The 23,793-nt window shown below is 51.7% G+C and overlaps 1 protein-coding gene across 1 annotated transcript in view; it reads left to right on the top strand.

Annotated features, from left to right (window-relative positions):
- Positions 1-560: 560 nt before the first annotated feature.
- LOC120938078 overlaps positions 561-23,793 on the top strand; it is an 87,990-nt gene continuing 64,757 nt past the window's right edge. The window contains exons 1-7 of the mRNA XM_040351764.1: positions 561-700; positions 5,477-5,617; positions 7,741-7,932; positions 10,532-10,615; positions 15,292-15,410; positions 18,044-18,158; positions 19,759-19,818. Coding sequence (XP_040207698.1) covers positions 5,600-5,617; positions 7,741-7,932; positions 10,532-10,615; positions 15,292-15,410; positions 18,044-18,158; positions 19,759-19,818 — 588 coding nt within the window. The 5' untranslated portion in view covers positions 561-700; positions 5,477-5,599. The remainder of the gene's footprint in view (positions 701-5,476; positions 5,618-7,740; positions 7,933-10,531; positions 10,616-15,291; positions 15,411-18,043; positions 18,159-19,758; positions 19,819-23,793) is intronic.

The raw sequence follows: 23,793 nt of genomic DNA, 5'->3' as shown, positions 1-23,793 counted from the left end.
TCATATGCAGCGATGGATCCGCACCCTGCTCATTGGTTGGCAGCGTTCCTGGGGGGGCATTCAGAACGCAGAAACATGCGGCCCCCACAGCACAGGCGCGAGTTCCGGATCCACCACCCAATCCTGGACGCCACAAGACGCTAATATAATTACATCTTACAACTGATTAATAAATAACGGCCCGCGTTTGGCGCAGGTTTCGGCAGATGTGTCAGATAATCATTTCTGATTGGCTGCTGGAGGATACATAGGATAAGCCCGGCATCCTTTATTAGGGGGGCCTTGGTGGCTCTGTTCAGTTTTGAACGCCACAAATAATTCAAAAGTAATCCGTCCTAATGGCGGCAGAGACCGGTCCCCTTCTGTGCGGTCAGACCGGGGGGGGGGGGTCAGGTGACATTGTTTGCTGGGGGAGGGGGGGGTTCAGGTGACATTGTTTGCAGGGGGGGGGTTCAGGTGACATTGTTTGCAGGGGGGGGGGGTTCAGGTGACATTGTTTGCTGGGGGGGGGGTTACACAGTCTGGTTGTATAAATTAAAATGATGTTTTGTTTCCCCAGCAGAGCCCAGAATCTCCCAGCGTTCCCCCCCGGAGTGACTGCACAGCGCCCTCCACTGGTGGTGTTTACAGTGGGGGCAGAAGACCCTCCGTGCCCAGCGACCCCCCGCAGATCACCCAGCTCAGCCAGGATATATCAGAGGTAGGGCCGACCGGGGCTTTATTACTGAATGTCGCGTATTATCCATAGTTTCCAACTGTCCCGGATTTCGAGGGACTGTCCCGGATTTAGAACAATGTCCCGCTGTCCCTCATTCCTCCTCATTTCTCCCTCATTCCTCCTCATTTGTCCCCCATTCCTCCTCATTTGTCCCTCTTTCCTCCTCATTTGTCCCCCATTCCTCCTCATTTGTCCCTCTTTTCTCCTCATTTGTCCCTCATTTGTCCCTCTTTTCTCCTCATTTGTCCCTCATTTCTCCTCATTTGTCCCTCATTCCTCCTCATTTGTCCCTCATTCCTCCTCATTTGTCCCTCATGTCGCCTCATTTGTCCCTCATTCCTCCTCATTTGTCCCTCATTCCTCCTCATTTGTCCCTCTTTCCTCCTCATTTGTCCCTCATTCCTCCTCATTTGTCCCTCATTCCTCCTCATTTGTCCCTCATTCCTCCTCATTTGTCCCTCATTCCTCCTCATTTGTCCCCCATTCCTCCTCATTTGTCCCTCATTCCTCCTCATTTGTCCCTCATTTGTCCCTCATTCCTCCTCATTTGTCCCTCATTCCTCCTCATTTGTCCCCCATTCCTCCTCATTTGTCCCTCATTCCTCCTCATTTGTCCCTCATTTGTCCCTCATTCCTCCTCATTTGTCTCTCATTCCTCCTCATTAGTCCCTCTTTCCTCCTCATTTGTCCCTCATTCTTCCTCATTTGCCCCTCATTCCTCCTCATTTGTCCCTCATTCCTCATCATTTGTCCCTCATTCCTCCTCATTTGTCTCTCATTCCTCCTCATTTGTCCCTCATTCCTCCTCATTTGTCTCTCATTCCTCCTCATTTGTCCCTCATTCCCCCTCATTTGTCCCTCATTCTTCCTCATTTGTCTCTCATTCCTCCTCATTTGTCTCTCATTCCTCCTCATTAGTCCCTCATTCCTCCTCATTTGTCCCTCATTCCTCCTTATTTGTACTTCATTCATCTTCATTTGTCCCTCATTCCTCCCTCTTTCCTCCTCATTTGTCCCTCATTCCTCCTCATTTGTCCCTCATTCCTTCTCATTTGTCCCCCATTCCTTCTCATTTGTCCCTCTTTCCTCCTCATTTGTCCCTCATTCCTCCTCATTTGTCCCTCATTTCTCCTCATTTGTCTCTCATTCCTCCTCATTTGTCCCTCATTCCTCCTCATTAGTCCCTCATTCCTCCTCATTAGTCCCTCATTCCTCCTCATTAGTCCCTCATTCCTCCGCATTAGTCCCTCATTTCTCCTCATTTGTCTCTCATTCCTCCTCATTTGTCCCTCATTCCTCCTCATTTGTCCCTCATGTCGCCTCATTTGTCCCTCATTCCTCCTCATTTGTCCCTCATTCCTCCTCATTTGTCCCTCATTCCTCCTCATTTGTCCCTCTTTCCTCCTCATTTGTTCCGCATTCCTCCTCATTTGTCCCTCATTCCTCCTCATTTGCCCCTCATTCCTCCTCATTTGTCCCTCATGTCGCCTCGTTTGTTCCTCATTCCTCCTCATTTGTCCCTCATTTCTCCTCATTTGCCCCTCATTCCTCCTCATTTGTCCCTCATTTGCCCCTCATTCCTCCTCATTAGTCCCTCATTCCTCCTCATTAGTCCCTCATTCTTCCTCATTTGTCCCTCATATCACCTCATTAGTCCCTCATTTCTCCTCATTAGTCCCTCATTCCCCCTCATTGTGCCCATCAATTGTCGCCACTGTGCCTATCAATTGTCACCACTGTGCCATGCCATCAATTGTCACCACTGTGCCCATCAATTGTCGCCACTGTGCCCATCAATTGTCGCCACTGTGCCATGCCATCAGATGCAGCCACTGTGCCTATCAATTGTCGCCACTGTGCCATGCCATCAATTGTCACAACTGTGCCCATCAATTGTCGCCACTGTGCCCATCAATTGACACCACTGTGCCATGCCATCAGACGCAGCCACTGTGCCCATCAATTGTCGCCACTGTGCCATGCCATCAGGCGCAGCCACTGTGCCTATCAATTGTCGCCACTGTGCCCATCAATTGTCGCCACTGTGCCATGCCATCTAACGCAGCCACTGTGCTATCAATTGTCACCACTGTGTCCATCAATTGTCGCCACTGTGCCATGCCATCAAACGCAGCTACTGTGCCATCAATTGTCGCCACTGTGCCATGCCATTAATTGTCGCCACTGTGCCTATCAATTGCTGCCAGTTTGCCCCCTCAAAAAATGCCAGTTTGTTCCGTAATATGCTGCCAGATTGCCCCCTCCCCGCCCGGCACTTACCTTTTTGGGTCAGTCATCCTCCTCCACGATCCCTCGAAGTCTTCTCCCACCCTCGATGTCGCTTCAGCCAATCGGGTTACAGTTAACCAGATCCGGTGAACCTGATTGGCTGAGACGCGTGTCAGTGTTAACCAGGGAACGCACCACCCCTGGTTAACTATTTGGTTAACTATTTGGAAGCCGATTAGAGCCCTCAGGCCCTTGCCTCTGATAGACACTTCCAAAAACCAACCAGCTGCTGTTATTCAGATGGCCGGCGCTCACAAGGGGGCCGGCCATCCGAATAGTGGGCGGCAGCGGCGCCGGCGACAATACATAGAATAATGCAATGCATGAATCTATGTATTGTTGACTTGAGTGACGGTGCAGGAGAGAGAGGGGGCGGCGCTCCTGTGCCCACCATGGACGCACCGCCACCTCCCTATCACAATCGATACTAATGCCCTGTACATTGGTTGGGTCATAAAAGGGCCAATGCCTGTCCCGTGCTGCCCTCTCCTGCACCCTTCCCACCTCATTAGCATATAATAGTGACAGCAGACTCCGCCCCCAGCGCTGACATTTCTGGTCTGACCCCTGTAGACAGTCTTTGATTATATAGTAACTGGGCCCTTGTCACTATGGAGCGTATGTGCCTGGGGCCACAGCTGGCATTTGCGCCACTGTCCTCTCCTCTCTGTCTGCTGCTCAGAGCGGCTCGGTGTCACTACATGGGGGTGAGTCAGTTATATGGGTGTCAGTATGAGGGGGTGAGTCAGTTATATGGGGGTCAGTATGAGGGGGCGAGTCAGTTATATGGGTGTCAGTATGAGGGGGTGAGTCAGTTATATGGGGGTCAGTATGAGGGGGCGAGTCAGTTATATGGGTGTCAGTATGAGGGGGTGAGTCAGTTATATGGGGGTCAGTATGAGGGGGCGAGTCAGTTATATGGGTGTCAGTATGAGGGGGTGAGTCAGTTATATGGGTGTCAGTATGAGGGGGTGAGTCAGTTATATGGGTGTCAGTATGAGGGGGTGAGTCAGTTATATGGGTGTCAGTATGAGGGGGGTGTCAGTTATATGGGTGTCAGTATGAGGGGGTGAGTTAGTTATATGGGTGTCAGTATGAGGGGGCGAGTCAGTTATATGGGTGTCAGTATGGGGGGGGTGAGTCAGTTATATGGGTGTCAGTATGAGGGGGTGAGTCAGTTATATGGGTGTCAGTATGAGGGGGTGTCAGTTATATGGGTGTCAGTATGAGGGGGTGTCAGTTATATGGGTGTCAGTATGAGGGGGTGTCAGTTATATGGTGTCAGTATGAGGGGGGTGTCAGTTATATGGGTGTCAGTATGAGGGGGTGAGTTAGTTATATGGGTGTCAGTATGAGGGGGTGAGTTAGTTATATGGGTGTCAGTATGAGGGGGTGAGTCAGTTATATGGGTGTCAGTATGAGGGGGTGAGTCAGTTATATGGGTGTCAGTATGAGGGGGTGAGTTAGTTATATGGGTGTCAGTATGAGGGGGTGAGTCAGTTATTTGGGTGTCAGTATGAGTCAGTTATATGGGGGTCAGTATGAGGGGGTGAGTTAGTTATATGAGGGGTCAGTATGAGGGGGCGAGTCAGTTATATGGTGTCAGTATGAGGGGGCGAGTCAGTTATATGGGTGTCAGTATAAGGGGGTGAGTCAGTTATATGGTGTCAGTATGAGGGGGTGAGTCAGTTATATGGGTGTCAGTATGAGGGGGTGAGTCAGTTATATGGGTGTCAGTATAAGGGGGTGAGTTAGTTATATGGGTGTCAGTGTGAGGGGGTGTCAGTTATATGGGTGTCAGTGTGAGGGGGTGAGTCAGTTATATGGGTGTCAGTGTGAGGGGGTGTCAGTTATATGGGTGTCAGTGTGAGGGGGTGTCAGTTATATGGGTGTCAGTATGAGGGGGTGAGTTAGTTATATGGGTGCGTGTCAGTATGAGGGGGTGAGTCAGTTATATGGGTGTCAGTATGAGGGGGTGAGTCAGTTATATGGGTGTCAGTATGAGGGGGTGTCAGTTATATGGGTGTCAGTATGAGGGGGTGTCAGTTATATGGGTGTCAGTATGAGGGGGTGTCAGTTATATGGGTGTCAGTATGAGGGGGTGAGTTAGTTATATGGGTGTCAGTATGAGGGGGTGTCAGTTATATGGGTGTCAGTATGAGGGGGTGTCAGTTATATGGGTGTCAGTATGAGGGGGTGTCAGTTATATGGGTGTCAGTATGAGGGGGTGTCAGTTATATGGGTGTCAGTATGAGGGGGTGTCAGTTATATGGGTGTCAGTATGAGGGGGTGAGTCAGTTATATGGTGTCAGTACTCTTCCCATAGGACAGGGTGGGGTGACTGAGCAGTGAGATTGATGATAAAGTGTTACATTGTTGCAAGTGAAGTTTTGTTGTGTTTTTTCTTCCTGAATCTTTGCTCACTGTCTCCGATCTCCTCCTCCGATCTCCTCCTCCGATCTCCTCCAGGCGGAGAGCTGGGTGCGGGAGAAGCTGCAGGATCTGGGGGACCAGTATGATGTTTTCCCCCCACCGGAGCAGGAACAGAGCGCCCGATCCATACAAGGAGACATCAGGAGCTTCGAGGCGACCATGATGAAGCTGAATCAGGTGACAACGCATTGTTCTGTTATTACCACTCGGCACACTATAGTCAGCGCTCTGCTCTCTCCTGTACTCAGCACTCACACTCTGCTCTCTCCTGCACTCACACTCTGCTCTCTCCTGTACTCACACTCTGCTCTCTCCTGTACTCACACTCTGCTCTCTCCTGTACTCACACTCTGCTCTCTCCTGTACTCACACTCACACTCTGCTCTCTCCTGTACTCACACTCTGCTCTCTCCTGTACTCACACTCTGCTCTCTCCTGTACTCACACTCACACTCTGCTCTCTCCTGTACTCACACTCTGCTCTCTCCTGTACTCACACTCTGCTCTCTCCTGTACTCACACTCTGCTCTCTCCTGTACTCACACTCTGCTCTCTCCTGTACTCACACTCTGCTCTCTCCTGTACTCACACTCTGCTCTCTCCTGTACTCACACTCTGCTCTCTCCTGTACTCAGCGCTCACACTCTGCTCTCTCCTGTACTCACACTCTGCTCTCTCCTGTACTCACACTCTGCTCTCTCCTGTACTCACACTCTGCTCTCTCCTGTACTCACACTCTGCTCTCTCCTGTACTCAGCACTCTGCTCTCTCCTGTACTCACACTCTGCTCTCTCCTGTACTCACACTCTGCTCTCTCCTGCACTCAGCACTCACACTCTGCTCTCTCCTGCACTCAGCACTCACACTCTGCTCTCTCCTGTACTCACACTCTGCTCTCTCCTGTACTCAGCGCTCTGCTCTCTCCTGTACTCAGCGCTCACACTCTGCTCTCTCCTGTACTCACACTCTGCTCTCTCCTGTACTCAGCACTCACACTCTGCTCTCTCCTGCACTCAGCACTCACACTCTGCTCTCTCCTGTACTCACACTCTGCTCTCTCCTGTACTCACACTCTGCTCTCTCCTGTACTCACACTCTGCTCTCTCCTGTACTCACACTCTGCTCTCTCCTGTACTCACACTCTGCTCTCTCCTGTACTCACACTCTGCTCTCTCCTGTACTCAGCGCTCACACTCTGCTCTCTCCTGTACTCACACTCTGCTCTCTCCTGTACTCACACTCTGCTCTCTCCTGTACTCACACTCTGCTCTCTCCTGTACTCACACTCTGCTCTCTCCTGTACTCAGCACTCTGCTCTCTCCTGTACTCACACTCTGCTCTCTCCTGTACTCACACTCTGCTCTCTCCTGCACTCAGCACTCACACTCTGCTCTCTCCTGCACTCAGCACTCACACTCTGCTCTCTCCTGTACTCACACTCTGCTCTCTCCTGTACTCAGCGCTCTGCTCTCTCCTGTACTCAGCGCTCACACTCTGCTCTCTCCTGTACTCACACTCTGCTCTCTCCTGTACTCAGCACTCACACTCTGCTCTCTCCTGCACTCAGCACTCACACTCTGCTCTCTCCTGTACTCACACTCTGCTCTCTCCTGTACTCACACTCTGCTCTCTCCTGTACTCACACTCTGCTCTCTCCTGTACTCACACTCTGCTCTCTCCTGTACTCACACTCTGCTCTCTCCTGTACTCACACTCTGCTCTCTCCTGTACTCACACTCTGCTCTCTCCTGTACTCAGCACTCTGCTCTCTCCTGTACTCACACTCTGCTCTCTCCTGTACTCACACTCTGCTCTCTCCTGTACTCAGCACTCACACTCTGCTCTCTCCTGTACTCACACTCTGCTCTCTCCTGTACTCACACTCTGCTCTCTCCTGTACTCACACTCTGCTCTCTCCTGTACTCACACTCTGCTCTCTCCTGTACTCACACTCTGCTCTCTCCTGTACTCACACTCTGCTCTCTCCTGTACTCACACTCTGCTCTCTCCTGTACTCACACTCTGCTCTCTCCTGTACTCAGCGCTCACACTCTGCTCTCTCTCCTGTACTCACACTCTGCTCTCTCCTGTACTCACACTCTGCTCTCTCCTGTACTCAGCGCTCACACTCTGCTCTCTCTCCTGTACTCACACTCTGCTCTCTCCTGTACTCACACTCTGCTCTCTCCTGTACTCAGCGCTCACACTCTGCTCTCTCCTGTACTCACACTCTGCTCTCTCCTGCACTCACACTCTGCTCTCTCCTGCACTCAGCACTCACACTCTGCTCTCTCTACTAGATGAGTGATGATCTTTCGAGGACTGAGACTCCCAGTGCAGCAACTGTTCGCACTCAGCTCCAAAATCTGAAGGACCAATGGCAGCTTCTGAAGCATACAGCGACCAATCACAGCAAGGAAGTGGGCGGAACTAAAGCACTGCAAGAGTTTAATAAGAAGGCGGATGAGCTGGAGATGTGGATGAGGGAGAAGGTGAGACCTGCCAGCCAGGGGCCACAAGCATGGGATTGTTATCTCTTCCCCCACATACCCCATTCCAACCCCTCACCCCACCCCACTCTATTCTATACCCCACACCCCATTCCAACCCCTCACCCCACCCCACTCTATTCTATACCCCGCACCCCACACACCCCATTCCAACCCCTCACCCCACCCCACTCTATTCTATACCCCTCACCCCACACACCCCATTCCAACCCCTCACCCCACTCTATTCTATACCCCACACCCCATTCCAACCCCTCACCCCACTCTATTCTATACCCAACACCCCACATACCCCATTCCAACCCCTCACCCCACCCCACTCTATTCTATACCCCTCACCCCACACACCCCATTCCAACCCCTCACCCCACTCTATTCTATACCCCACACACCCCATTCCAACCCCTCACCCCACTTTATTCTATACCCCACACCCCATTCCAACCCCTCACCCCACTCTATTCTATACCCAACACCCCACATACCCCATTCCAACCCCTCACCCCACTGTATTCTATACCCCTCACCCCACATTCCAACCCCTCACCCCACTCTATTCTATACCCCACACCCCACATTCCAACCCCTCACCCCACTGTATTCTATACCCCTCACCCCACATTCCAACCCATCACCCCACTCTATTCTATACCCCACACCCCACACACCCCATTCCAACCCCTCACCCCACTCTATTCTATACCCCGCACCCCACACACCCCATTCCAACCCCTCACCCCACTCTATTCTATACCCCGCACACCCCATTCCAACCCCTCACCCCACTCTATTCTATACCCCACACACCCCATTCCAACCCCTCACCCCACTCTATTCTATACCCCGCACCCCACATACCCTATCCCATCACCCACACCCCACTCTATTCTATACCCCGCACCCCACACACCCCATTCCAACCCCCTCACCCCACTCTATTCTATACCACACACCCCATTCCAACCCCCTCTCCCCACTCTATTCTATACCCCGCACCCCACATTCCAACCCCTCACCCCACTCTATTCTATACCCCGCACCCCACATACCCCATTCCAACCCCCTCACCCCACTCTATTCTATACCCCACACCCCACATTCCAACCCCTCACCCCACTCTATTCTATACCCCACACCCCACATTCCAACCCCTCACCCCACTCTATTCTATACCCCACACCCCACATTCCAACCCCTCACCCCACTCTATTCTATACCCCACACCCCACATTCCAACCCCTCACCCCACTCTATTCTATACCCTACACCCCACATACCCTATCCCATCTCCCACACCCCACTCTATTCTATACCCCGCACCCCACATACCCCATTCCAACCCCTCACCCCACTCTATTCTATACCCCGCACCCCACACACCCCATTCCAACCCCTCACCCCACTCTATTCTATACCCCACACCCCATTCCAACCCCTCACCCCACTCTATTCTATACCCCACACCCCACACACCCCATTCCAACCCCTCACCCCACTCTATTCTATACCACACACCCCATTCCAACCCCTCACCCCACTCTATTCTATACCCCACACCCCATTCCAACACCCTCACCCCACTCTATTCTATACCCCACACTCCACACCCCCTATCCCATCTCCCTCACCCCACTCTATTCTATACCTCGCACCCCACATACCCCATTCCAACCCCTCACCCCACTCTATTCTATACCCCACACTCCACACCCCCTATCCCATCTCCCTCACCCCACTCTATTCTATACCTCGCACCCCACATACCCCATTCCAACCCCCTCACCCCACTCTATTCTATACCCCGCACCCCACACACCCCATTCCAACCCCTCACCCCACTCTATTCTATACCCCGCACCCCACATACCCCATTCCAACCCCTCACCCCACTCTATTCTATACCCCGCACCCCACATACCCCATTCCAACCCCTCACCCCACTCTATTCTATACCCCGCACCCCACATACCCCATTCCAACCCCTCACCCCACTCTATTCTATACCCCGCACCCCACATACCCCATTCCAACCCCTCACCCCACTCTATTCTATACCCCGCACCTCACATACCCCATTCCAACCCCTCACCCCACTCTATTCTATACCCCGCACCCCACATACCCCATTCCAACCCCTCACCCCACTCTATTCTATACCCCGCACCCCACATACCCTATCTCATCTCCCACACCCCACTCTATTCTATACCCCGCACCCCACATACCACATTCCAACCCCACTCTATTCTATACCCCGCAGCCCACATACCCTATCCCATCTCCCACTCTTCTATTCTATACCCCTTTCCGCACACATGCTTTCCCATCCCCCTCTCCCATCTACATTCCATTTCCTTCACCCCACATACCCTATGCTGTATCTCTTATTCCACAAACCCCATTCTGTTCTCCTATTGATTTCCTTCTCCCCGCATGCCCTATTCCTGCCCCCTCGTGTCAAGAAGCTGGGTATGCAGCATTAAAATATTTGGGGTTGGGGGGGGGGGGGAGTTTGTCCTCATTGAGGATCTATCACCTAACATCTCCAGAATATTGTGCCTGAGATTTTTTGTTCCTCCAGGAGGAGATCCCGCCACTCAGCTTGTTGCTGGACGAGAACCTGGACAAAGTGCAGTTGAGCCGCCGGATCTTGGACCTCAAGCAGGTGCGCAGTGACAGAAGGTGGGGTGGGGCCTCTACGTTTGCATTCTGAGCATTGTCAAAAGCTGTCCCCCCCCCCAAAGACGAATCACTAAAATTTCCTATGGTGTTTTTACCGCTGATGTTTTCCCCATTTTTGACTTACAATTCCTTGTTTGTGTCTCTGTAAAGTCGGCCATCTTGGTAGAGGAGCAAGACTTTGCTTCTTCATATTAGCGCTGCCCTCCTTTTATATGGTGAACTGGTGACTGGTAGGGTAATGATGCAGGATCCACAGAATGGATAAGGCAAAAGCAGAGAGCTTCTTGCACTGCAGATCCTTAGGTACAGCTTCCCCTCCAGCAAGGAGAACATCTCACTCCAAATCTGCTGGGAGAAGCAGTACCGATGATCTCACACGGTATATACACAGCTATGATGCTTATTACACACGATCGTAAATTCCGACAACAAAAGTCCGATGTGAGCAGGGCCGATCCTAGGGTCACAGACGCCTGGGTGCAGAAATATTTCTGGCGCCCCCCACATGGGCGTGGTCATCTTACTAACTCCTCCCGTTTACACATGTTTCTATGGCTACGACTCAAACACAGAGATGCTCCCCTAAGAAGTCTTCATTAGTGTCCCCCATCAGAGTCCCCCCCCCCCCCAGCAGGTGTCCCCCATCAGAGGTCCCCGTCAGATTCCCCCCCAGCAGGTGTCCCCATCAGAGCCCCCCACAGCAGGTGTCCCCCATCAAAACCCCCCACAGCAGGTGTCCCCCATCAGAGCCCCCCACAGCAGGTGTCCCCCATCAAAACCCCCCACAGCAGGTGTCCCCCATCAGAGCCCCCCACAGTAGGTGTCCCCTCAGAGCCCCCCACAGCATGTGTCCCCCATCAGAGCCCCCCACAGCAGGTGTCCCCCCTCAGAGCCCCCCACAGCAGGTGTCCCCCATCAGATCCCCCCACAGCAGGTGTCCCCCATCAGAGCCCCCCACATCAGGTGTCCCCATAGATCAGTACTTGTCCAATAGATCCCTGTAGCTCGGGCGTGCTGGGAGCAGAAGCATATTACAGGGGGTGGGGCATACGTGGCATGTTTGGTTACTTGGAGGGTGGCACTCGGAGAGCATTTCTGGGAGTGCACGGGATGATTGGCAGCAGCTACGGCCAACCCAGAAGCCTCTCATCATACCGCCTATGGGAGAAGAGCCGACACACACAGAGGGGGCGGGGCAAACAGGAGACTGCTCCATGCACACCGGACAGAATTAGTTAGTGGAGCCTAGTGCCGGAATGTGTTCCAATAATAGGCTCCGCTGTGGTACCCAGCCCGGATTCCGGGAACAGCCGGAGGTATGCGCTCTTGTCAGAGCAAGCAGGATAGGGAACCGCAGTACCCGCTACATGCGCTCTGCCTCTGGACACAGACAAGGAGGAGGAAGGGGAGCACTTGGAGCTTCGGCGCCCCCACCTCTGCGGCGCCTGGGTGCGGAGCACCCCGTGCACCCTGCCTAGGATCGGCCCTGGATGTGAGCTTGTTTTCGGAAAATCCAACCGTGGCCCAGATTCAAGAAGCACTTGCGCCCGCGCAACCATAGGTTGCGCGGCGCAAGGGCTTACTTGCTCCGGTGTAACGAGTGCTCCTGATTCAGGAACCTCGTTACACCGACTGCAGCCTAGGATGTGACAGACATAAGCCTCCTTATGCCTTCACATCCCAGGCTGCATTCTTGCGTTGGCCGCTAGGGGGCGCGGCCTTTGTGATCGGCGTATAGTATGCAAATTGCATACTACCACCGATTCACAAAAGTTGCGCGGGCCCTGCGCACGCAAGGTACGGAGTTTCCGTACGGCCACTTTAGCATAAGGCTGCTCCTGCTAATAGCAGGCGCAACCAATGCTAAAGTATAGCTGCGCTTCCCGCTCGCGACGTTCAAATTTTACGTCGTTTACGTAAGTGAACCGTGAATGGCGCTGGACGCTATTCACGTTCACTTAGAAGCAAATGACGTCCTTGCGACGTCATTTGCCGCAATGCACGTCGGGAAAGTTTCCCGACGGAGCATGCGCTGTTCGCTCGGCGCAGGAGCGCGCCTAATTTAAATGATTCCTGCCCCCGGCGGGATCATTTACATTAGGCAGCCTTACGCACGGCTGATTAACATATCGCCCGCACAATTTACGGAGCAATTGCTCCGTGAATCGCGGGCAAAGCGCAATATTTGCGTGGGCGCAGAGAAAAATTTTTGCTCTTTGCCCACGCAAATATTGCGCGATTCTACCTGAATCTGGGCCCGTGTGTATGCCCCATCGGACATTTGCTGTCGGAATTTCCGACAACAAATGTTTGAGAGCTGGTTCTCAATTTTTCCAAAAACAAAAGTTCTCGTCTGTATGCAATTCTGACGCACAAAAAAAACATGCATGCTCAGAATCAAGCAGAAGACCCCGAACTGCCTATTGAACTTCATTGATCTTGGCTCGTCCTACGTCGTACGTCTCCGCGTTCTCGACGTTCGGAATTTCCTACAACATTTGTGTGACCGTGTGTATGCAACACAAGCTTGAGCCACAACATTCCGTCGGAAAAAAAATTCACGGTTTTGTTGTCGGAATTTCCGATCGTGTGTACGCAGGATGCTGTCTATTTTCGTCTGATCTTCCCATAGAGGAGAGCGGGGCTCTGACAGGTCCACCCCTGCACAGGGAGCAGAGACGGACCTGTCATCCACCAGCTCAGCAGTGAATTAACAGAGTCTGCCGAGCGGATCCGCCCCGCGTGAAAGGGGCCTAAGGCACAATTAACACTTCTAAGTGTTCTCTATAAGATCTTCAATTCTCTTACGTTCATTGATGGGCACAGCCTCTCTTTTTAATCCATGACCAAACAGGGTTTTATAGCTCAATCTACAGGAGTAGGACCCTAGGCAGAAACAAGACCCAGCACCTCTAATGGGCAGTCCTCTCTGGGCAGAAAACCCCTTTTCTGGTATAGGCCTCCATTCATGCTACCTAATGTCTTCAGGAGTGTGGACGGTGTTTGCCCGGTCCTGAATCTCAGGGCCCTGAATGCCTTTGTGCGGGTCCACAAGTTCATGATGGAATCCATTCGTTGAAACCCTTGGTGTGGTGCGGAGTGTTGGCATGTTGCCTTGGGTTCTTTCTCCATTAGTTGATTTCCCAACCCTCGTCGTGGCACTGCTTGGGGAAACCCCTGTTTTATCATGTATTATGGATTAAGAAGAGAGAATATGTCTGTCAATGATCGTAAGAGAAACCAGGATTTTTTTGTTGCTCACCGTAAAATTCCTTTCTCTGAGTTCTTTGATGGACACAGCACCCACCCCTCTATGGAACCTTTTCTTTGACACTGCTATTGACTGACTGGAAGCCTATAGCAGAGAGGGGTTTTATGGCTGGGCAGAGGCGGCTCTTTAATTAGGCAAATTAGGCGGTCGCCTAAGGCCTCGCACTCACAGGGGCCTTGCGGCCACCTAACTTTCCCAACGCATTACCCCAGTTTTGAGGGACAGGGGACCTTAACGCTGCTGTGCTCAGGCAGCGTTATGAGCCCTGACTCAGGAGCGGGGCCGCCAGCGTCCCTAACAACCAGTGAATATCAGTGACACCACCCCTTGTGACGTCAATGACCCAGCATGCCCTCAGTCAATGTCGCCACAAGGGGCAGGTTCACCAGGTGACATCACCGGGTGGCCCTCGCCCTTTAGTTATTAAAGAGCAGGATCTGGGGGCCGCCTTGTTAAAGGGGGCTTCCAGATTCCGATAAGCCCCCTGCCCACAGACCCCCACAACCACCAGCCAAGGTTGTGGGGAAGAGGCTCTTCTCCTTGAATTATTTTTCCCATCATGGGTGTGAGTGGGGCCCCATGTCAAGTTTTGCCTAAGGCCTCACAAAGCCTAGAGCCGCCTCTGTGGCTGGGGCCCCGTACAGCCTACCTAGCAGGCTGCAGAGAACCACACAGGGCATCCTTCTGTATTTGCCCCGCCGCCTGACCACACCAATTCACCCTGCTGTTTGGGTCCCCCTGTGTGGCTGGGCCCCCTACAGGAGGACTGGTGGTCCCCCCCCCTATCAGCGGCCCTGGGACTGCCCATTAGAGGTGCTGAGTCGTTTTTCTGTCTAGTGTCCTACAGGGGGTGGGGGTATTAAACCCTATTTGGTCATGGATAAGGAAGAGAGGCTGTGTCCATCAGTAAACTCGGAGAACGGGGATATATGGTGAGTAACAATTTTTTTTATGAGTTTAGGTCCCCTGATAACACTGGCCGGAAAATAACGACCGTGTGTCGGCTCCGTCTGAATTTTTCTGTCGGAATTTCCGCCAAGAAAAATGTGAGAGCTGGTTCTCAAATTTTCCGACCAAAAAAATTCCAATCGTCTGTAGCAATTCCAATGCGCAAAATTCCTACGCATGCTCGGAAACAATTTGACGCATGCTCAGAAGCATTGAACTTCATTTTCTCGGCTCGTCGTAGCGTTGTCCGTCACCGCGTTCTTGACAGTCGAAAGTTCAGAGATCTTTTGAGTGACTGTGTGTATGCAAGCCAAGCTTGAGCGGAATTTCCGTCGGATAAACCTTGGATGGTTTTTCAGACGGAAATTCCGATCGCATGCACGCGGCATTAGATAATCCCAGGCAGCAGGTCTTTCATATTCTGTCTCTTTATCTTTCAGGAGCAACTGTATTACAGCAACTTGCAGGAGAACATCAACAGTCTGGCCCAGAAGCTGGAGAAATTTGGCCGGGCGGAGAGCCGCGGCACATCCAACCGGAGGAAGCACCTTAACAGAATGTGAGCAGTGGGGCTACAAGGAGGTGGCAGGGTCAGGGCAGGCAGAGGAGCCCACCAAGGCTGACAAATGGGGGGGATCTCTCATACAAATGTCTGCTTTGTACAATACAGTAAAACCTTGGTTTGAGAGTAACTTAGTTTGAGAGCGTTTTGCAAGAAAATCTTTTAATCAATTTTGCCTTGATATACAAGCGATGTCTTGATATAAGAGTAGTGTCATGTCACAACTGAGTATAAAAAAGTATAAACAAAGAAGAGAGGAGCCTCTAAGTGTAGCAATATGGTTAAATTTAATGAAGGTAGGTACAACATTTAGCAACTTATTGCTACACTTAGGGGCGCCTCTCTTCTCTTTTATACCCTGTAAAAAAATGCTTTGATATACAAGTGCTTTGGATTACAAGCATGTTTCTGGAATTAATTATGCTCGTAAAACCAAGGTTTTACTGTATATTTATTCGATCCAACGTTGACTTCTCATAACTTATTCATAGATCATGCATGGGCGGCAGACATTGGAGGGTAGGTCTTGTACAAAAACCCACCAATAAAATGTAAGCTCAGCACAGTCCAGAAATGGATGTAGTGGGGTCACAATACAAGGGGTATCTTATGGTATATGGTTACATTGCTGGGGGGAATATCTAGGGTGTAGAGGGGTCAGAGTGCTGGGGGGATATCTGGGGTGTAGAGGGTCAGAGTGCTGGGGGGATATCTGGGATGTAGAGGGGTCAGAGGGCTGGGGGGGATATCTGGGGTGTAGTGGGGTCAGAGTGCTGGGGGGATATCTGGGGTGTAGAGGGGTCAGAGTGCTGGGGGGATATCTGGGGTGTAGAGGGGTCAGAGTGCTGCGGGGATATTTGGGATGTAGAGGGGTCAGAGTGCTGGGGGGATATCTGGGGTGTAGAGGGGTGAGAGTGCTGGGGGATATCTGGGATGTAGAGGGGTCATAGTGCAGGGGGGATATCTGGGGTGTAGAGGGGTCAGAGTGCTGGGGGGATATCTGTGATATAGAGGGGTCAGAGTGCTGCGGGGATATTTGGGATGTAGAGGGGTCAGAGTGCTGGGGGGATATCTGGGGTGTAGAGGGGTCAGAGTGCTGGGGGGATATCTGGGGTGTAGAGGGGTCAGAGTGCTGGGGGGATATCTGGGGTGTAGAGGGGTCAGAGTGCTGGGGGGATATCTGGGGTGTAGAGGGGTCAGAGTGCTGGGGGGATATCTGGGATGTAGAGGGGTCATAGTGCTGGGGGGATATCTGGGGTGTAGAGGGGTCAGAGTGCTGGGGGGATATCTGGGATGTAGAGGGGTCAGAGTGCTGGGGGGATATCTGGGGTGTAGAGAGGTCAGAGTGCTGGGGGGATATCTGGGGTGTAGAGGGGTCAGAGTGCTGGGGAGATATCTGGGGTGTAGAGGGGTCAGAGTGCTAGGGGGGTAATATGAGGTGTAGAGGGGTCAGAGTGCTGGGGGGATATCTGGGGTGTAGAGGGGTCAGAGTGCTAGGGGGGTAATATGAGGTGTAGAGGGGTCAGAGTGCTGGGGGGATATCTGGGGTGTAGAGGGGTCAGAGTGCTGGGGGGATATCTGGGGTGTAGAGGGTTCAGAGTGCTGGGGGGATATCTGGGGTGTAGAGGGGTCAGAGTGCTGGGGGGATATCTGGTGTGTAGAGGGGTCAGGGTGCTGGGGGGATATCTGGGGTGTAGAGGGGTCAGAGTGCTGGGGGGATATCTGGGGTGTAGAGGGGTCAGAGTGCTGGGGGGATATCTGGAGTGTAGAGGGGTCAGAGTGCTGGGGGGATATCTGGGGTGTAGAGAGGTCAGAGTGCTGGGGGGATATCTGGGGTGTAGAGGGGTCAGAGTGCTGGGGGGATATCTGGAGTGTAGAGGGGTCAGAGTGCTGGGGGGATATCTGGGGTGTAGAGAGGTCAGAGTGCTGGGGGGATATCTTGGGTGTAGAGGGGTCAGAGTGCTGGGGGGATATCTGGGGTGTAGAGGGGTCAGAGTGCTGGGGGGATATCTGGGGTGTAGAGGGGTCAGAGTGCTGGGGGGATATCTGGGGTGTAGAGGGGTCAGAGTGCTGGGGGGATATCTGGGGTGTAGAGGGGTCAGAGTGCTGGGGGGATATCTGGGGTGTAGAGGGGTCAGAGTGCTGGGGGGATATCTGGGGTGTAGAGGGGTCAGAGTGCTGGGGGGATATCTGGGGTGTAGAGGGGTCAGAGTGCTGGGGGGATATCTGGGGTGTAGAGGGGTCAGAGTGCTGGGGGGATATCTGGGGTGTAGAGGGGTCAGAGTGCTGGGGGGATATCTGGGGTGTAGAGAGGTCAGAGTGCTGGGGAGGTATCTGGGGTGTAGAGGGGTCAGGGTGCTGGGGGGATATCTAGGATGTAGAGTGGTCAGAGTGCTGGGGGGATATCTGGGGTGTAGAGGGGTCAGAGTGCTGGGGGGATATCTGGGGTGTAGAGGGGTCAGAGTGCTGGGGGGATATCTGCTGATGATTAAATGGGAAAATCTTCACCTTGTGTGTATGGACATTGGTATATTAGACAATAGCGCACTACAGCGTATTATAAAGGATGACGTTTCGGGATCATTCAGGGTTTCTAATAAAGTTAGGGATTTTTCTTTCTCTCCCGGCAGGTGGCTGAGGCTCCAGGGCTCTCTGGAAGAATATCAGCGGAGTCTACAGCTGGCCCTGGAAGGGGCTTCTCTCTGGCAGCAAGCGGACACTGTCCTGAGGGCCATGCAGGAGAAGGTGAGGCCGGGTCCGGGGAGACAATGGTCAGGTGTTTCTATACCATACCACTCACTGTTGCCAGGATAGGTAGGTGAGGGCACAGACAGGGCATGGACGGAGGGACTATACCAAAATCAGAAAGGATTCTCTATACCAGCCTTTCTCCAAGGAACCCCTGGGATTCCGTCAGCAATGCTCTACTTCTCCCTCCCGCATGGGTGTCCACAGAACTTTTTTCAGTGGGGGGGGGGGGCGTCATTTTAAGGTCACCCATGCAATATAAAAAGATGTGCATTCTCTAGGCTATATTTATATGGGCATAGTTGAAAGTTCAGGCCGGGGGTGAGGGAGGGACATCAGATGTGTCAGGACAGAGAGCAGCCGGCTGACTCTCCGAAAAAAGTCAGCCTCGGCCACGGTGTACACTACACCTTTTTCACGATTCGGGGGGGGGGGGGGGCGGCCCCCCTTGCCCCTACCTGCGGACGCCCATGCCCTCCCGGATGACTTACCACTGGAAACACTGGCCCGGATTCAGGTAGATTTGCCCCTTAGTTACGGAGGCGCAGGGCAGCGTTTTTTCCCTGCGCCCCCGCAAATTTACTGCGCTGCCCTTGATTCACGGAGCAGTAGCTCCGTAAATTGCGTGGGCGCGCCGGCAAAATGCCCGGCGTAAGCGCGCGCAATTTAAATGATCCCGTAGGGGGCAGGAATCATTTAAATTAGGCGCGCTCCCGCGCCGAGCGTAGAGCGCATGCTCCGTCGGGAAACTTTCCCGATGTGCATTGCGAGCAGTGACGTCGCAAGGACGTCATTTTCTTCAAAGTGAACGTCAATGGCGTCCAGCGCCGTTCACAAATCACTTACGCAAATTACGTAAAAATCGAACGTCGTGACGCGGGAACGACGGGTATACTTTAGCATTGGCTGCCCCTGCTATTAGAAGGGGCAGCCTTACGATAAACACGCCGTACGGAAACGATGTAAATTGCGTACGCAGGGCCCTGCGCAACATTGTGAATCGGTGTTAGTATGCAATTTGCATACTATACACTGAGCACAGTGGGAGCGCCCCCTAGCGGCCATCGCAAGAATGCAGCCTAAGATATGCGTGGCATAAGAGCCTTATGCCACGCAGATTTTAGGCTGCAGTCGGCGTTACGATGTTCCTAAATCAGGAGCATTCGTAACGCCGGGGCAAGTAAGCAATTGCGCTGTGTAACCTATGGTTACACAGGCGCAATTGCTTCTTGAATCCGGGCCAATGATCTTTCAGTTATGTGTAAGAGGGGTTTCTTCCCAATGACCACCGAGGTAAGGAACATCCTTCCTGTTGGCCATCACACTAATGTTCTGTGAACTCTAGATATAGTCATTATTAACAGGGGTTCTTTGAGTGCTGAAAGTTATTTTAAGGGTTCTCCCATGTTAAAAAAAAGTTGAGAAAGCCTGGTCTATACTATATCTGAAATCAGAAATTATCATCTATGGTATACCCCGAAATTATCATGTATGGTATAGCCAGCTATATTTTGTCTATGTTCAGGATCCCTGTAGAAAGCAGCACAGATATTTCTATAAATTGCTTACTAAAGATCGAACTCTGTTTCTCCCCCAGAAGGACGCAGCTGGTGGACACAGAGACCAGGATCTCAGGGATATTGCTAGTCAGATCATGGTATGAAAATATTCATCATACAGGGAGTGCAGAATTATTAGGCAAATGAGTATTTTGACCACATCATCCTCTTTATGCATGTTGTCTTACTCCAAGCTGTATAGGCTCGAAAGCCTACTACCAATTAAGCATATTAGGTGATGTGCATCTCTGTAATGAGAAGGGGTGTGGTCTAATGACATCAACACCCTATATCAGGTGTGCATAATTATTAGTCAACTTCCTTTCCTTTGGCAAAATGGGTCAAAAGAAGGACTTGACAGGCTCAGAAAAGTCAAAAATAGTGAGATATCTTGCCGAGGGATGCAGCACTCTTAAAATTGCAAAGCTTCTGAAGCGTGATCATCGAACAATCAAGCGTTTCATTCAAAATAGTCAACAGGGTCGCAAGAAGCGTGTGGAAAAACCAAGGCGCAAAATAACTGCCCATGAACTGAGAAAAGTCAAGCGTGCAGCTGCCAAGATGCCACTTGCCACCAGTTTGGCCATATTTCAGAGCTGCAACATCACTGGAGTGCCCAAAAGCACAAGGTGTGCAATACTCAGAGACATGGCCAAGGTAAGAAAGGCGGAAAGACGACCACCACTGAACAAGACACACAAGCTGAAACGTCAAGACTGGGCCAAGAAATATCTCAAGACTGATATTTCTAAGGTTTTATGGACTGCTGAAATGAGAGTGAGGCCTCGTACACACGACAGAGATTCTCGGCAGAATTCGCCGAGAAACTCGGTCAAAACCCGGATTCTGCCGAGAATCTCTGTCGTCTGTACAGTTTTGGCTCGATGGAGCCGCCGAGGAACTCGACGAGAAAATAGAGAACATGTTCTCTATTTTCTCGTTGTCCTCGTTCTTCTATGGCCCCGTACACACGACAGAGGAACTCGACGTGCTTGGCATGTCGAGTTCCTCGTCGAGTTTTGGGATGAAGCCGCCGAGGAGCTCGGCGGGCCGGCTTCTCCCATAGAAGAACGAGGACAACGAGAAAATAGAGAACATGTTCTCTATTTTCTCGTCGAGTTCCTCGGCGGCTCCATCGAGCCAAAACTGTACAGACGACAGAGATTCTCGGCAGAATCCGGGTTTTGACCGAGTTTCTCGGCGAATTCTGCCGAGAATCTCTGTCGTGTGTACGAGGCCTTTGGGAGAAGCCGGCCCGCCGAGCTCCTCGGCGGCTTCATCCCAAAACTCGACGAGGAACTCGACGTGCCAAGCACGTCGAGTTCCTCTGTCGTGTGTACGGGGCCTCAGTCTTGATGGGCCAGATGGAAGAGCCCGTGGCTGGATTGGTAAAGGGCAGAGAGCTCCAGTCCGACTCAGACGCCAGCAAGGTGGAGGTGGAGTACTGGTTTGGGCTGGTATCATCAAAGATGAGCTTGTGGGGCCTTTTCGGATTGAGGATGGAGTCAAGCTCAACTCCCAGTCCTACTGCCAGTTTCTGGAAGACACCTTCTTCAAGCAGTGGTACAGGAAGAAGTCACCATCCTTCAAGAAAAACATGATTTTCATGCAGGACAATGCTCCATCACACGCGTCCAAGTACTCCACAGCGTGGCTGGCAAGAAAGGGTATAAAAGAAGAAAAACTAATGACATGGCCTCCTTGTTCACCTGATCTGAACCCCATTGAGAACCTGTGGTCCATCATCAAATGTGAGATTTACAAGGAGGGAAAACAGTACACCTCTCTGAACAGTGTCTGGGAGGCTGTGGTTGCTGCTGCACGCGAAGTTGATGGTGAACAGATCAAAACACTGACAGAATCCATGGATGGCAGGCTTTTGAGTGTCCTTGCAAAGAAAGGTGGCTATATTGGTCACTGATTTGTTTGTTTTGTTTTTGAATGTCAGAAATGTATATTTGTGAATGTTGAGATGTTATATTGGTTTCACTGGTAAAAATAAATAATTGAAATGGGTATATATATTTTTTTGTTAAGTTGCCTAATAATTATGCACAGTAATAGTCACCTGCACACACAGATATCCCCCTAAAATAGCTAAAACTAAAAACAAACTAAAAACTACTTCCAAAAATATTCAGCTTTGATATTAATGAGTTTTTTGGGTTCATTGAGAACATGGTTGTTGTTCAATAATAAAATTAATCCTCAAAAATACAACTTGCCTAATAATTCTGCACTCCCTGTATATCCACACACCTGTCTCTTCTCTCCTCTGTGCCTTCTGTCCTCTCTTCTCACCTCTGTGTCTTCTGTCCTCTTTTCTCACCTCTGTGTCTTCTGTCCTCTCTTCTCACCTCTGTGCCTTCTGTCCTCTCTTCTCACCTCTGTGTCTTCTGTCCTCTCTCTTCTCACCTCTGTGTCTTCTGTCCTCTCTCTTCTCACCTCTGTGTCTTCTCTCCTCTTCTCACCTCTGTGCCTTCTGTCCTCTCTTCTCACCTCTGTGTCTTCTGTCCTCTCTTCTCACCTCTGTGTCTTCTGTCCTCTCTTCTCACCTCTGTGTCTTCTCTCCTCTTCTCACCTCTGTGCCTTCTGTCCTCTCTTCTCACCTCTGTGTCTTCTGTCCTCTCTTCTCACCTCTGTGTCTTCTGTCCTCTCTCTTCTCACCTCTGTGTCTTCTGTCCTCTCTTCTCACCTCTGTGTCTTCTCTCCTCACCTCTGTGTCTTCTGTCCTCTCTCTTCTCTCCTTTGTCTTCTGTTCTCTCTTCTCACCTCTGTGTCCTCTCTTCTCACCTCTGTGCCTTCTGTCCTCTCTTCTCACCTATGTGCCTTCTGTCCTCTCTTCTCACCTCTGTGCCTTCTGTCCTCTCTTCTCACCTCTGTGCCTTCTGTCCTCTCTTCTCACCTCTGTGTCTTCTCTCCTCTTCTCACCTCTGTGTCTTCTGTCCTCTCTTCTCACCTCTGTGCCTTCTGTCCTCTCTTCTCACCTCTGTGTCTTCTCTCCTCTGTGTCTTCTCTCCTCTTCTCACCTCTGTGTCTTCTCTCCTCTTCTCACCTCTGTGCCTTCTGTCCTATCTTCTCACCTCTGTGCCTTCTGTGCTCTCTTCTCACCTCTGTGTCTTCTGTCCTCTCTTCTCACCTCTGTGTCCTCTACTTTGCCTCTGCTGTCCTCTGTCTTTCCTCTCCTCTGCCTCACCTCTTTACTCTTCCTCTCTGTCTCTCTCTTCTCCTCTGTCTCTCCTCTCCCTTCTACTCTTTTCCTCTGTTTGTCCTCCCTTCTCCTCTGTCTCTCCTCTACTCTGCCTCTGCTGTCCTCTGCCTCTCCTCTCTAACTTTTTTTCTCTGTCTCTCCTCTTTTCCACCTCTACTGTCCTCTGTCTCTTTTCCTCTTCTCTGCCTCTCCCCTTTACTGTTCTTCTTTGTCTCTGCTGTCCTATGTCTCTGCTGTCCTCTGTCTCCTCTTCTCTGTCTCTCCTCTCCTCTGTCTCTCCTGTGTCTTTGCTGTCCTCTGTCTCTGCTGTCCTTTTTCTCTCCTCTGTCCTGCTGTCCTCTGTCTCTCCTCTGTCTCTTTTCTGTCCTGCTGTCCTCTGTCACTCCTCTGTCTTTGCTGTCCTCTGTCTCTCCTCTCCTCTGTCCTGCTGTCCTCTGTCTCTCCTCTCCTCTGTCTCTGCTGTCCTCTGTCTCTCCTCTGTCCTGCTGTCCTCTGTCTCTCCTCTCCTCTGTCATGCTGTCCTCTGTCTCTCCTCTCCCCTGTCCTGCTGTCCTCTGTCTATCCTCTCCTCTGTCTCTGCTGTCCTCTGTCTATCCTCTCCTCTGTCCTGCTGTCCTCTGTCTCTCCTCTCCGCTGTCCTCTGTCTCTCCTCTCCTCTGTCTCTGCTGTCCTATGTCTCTCCTCTGTCTCTGCTGTCCTATGTCTCTCCTCTGTCCTCTGTCTCTGCTGTCCCCTGTCTCTCCTCTCCTCTGTCTCTGCTGTCCTATGTCTCTCCTCTGTCCTCTGTCTCTGCTGTCCTTTGTATTTACTGTCCTTTGTCTCTCCTATCCTTTCCCTCTTCCCATTTGTGTCTCTTATGATC

Source organism: Rana temporaria, chromosome 4, assembly GCF_905171775.1.
Source record: "Rana temporaria chromosome 4, aRanTem1.1, whole genome shotgun sequence".
Lineage (NCBI taxonomy): Eukaryota > Metazoa > Chordata > Amphibia > Anura > Ranidae > Rana > Rana temporaria.
The sequence above is the reverse complement of the archived record's forward strand: the minus strand, read 5'-3'. Positions and strand labels throughout refer to the sequence as shown.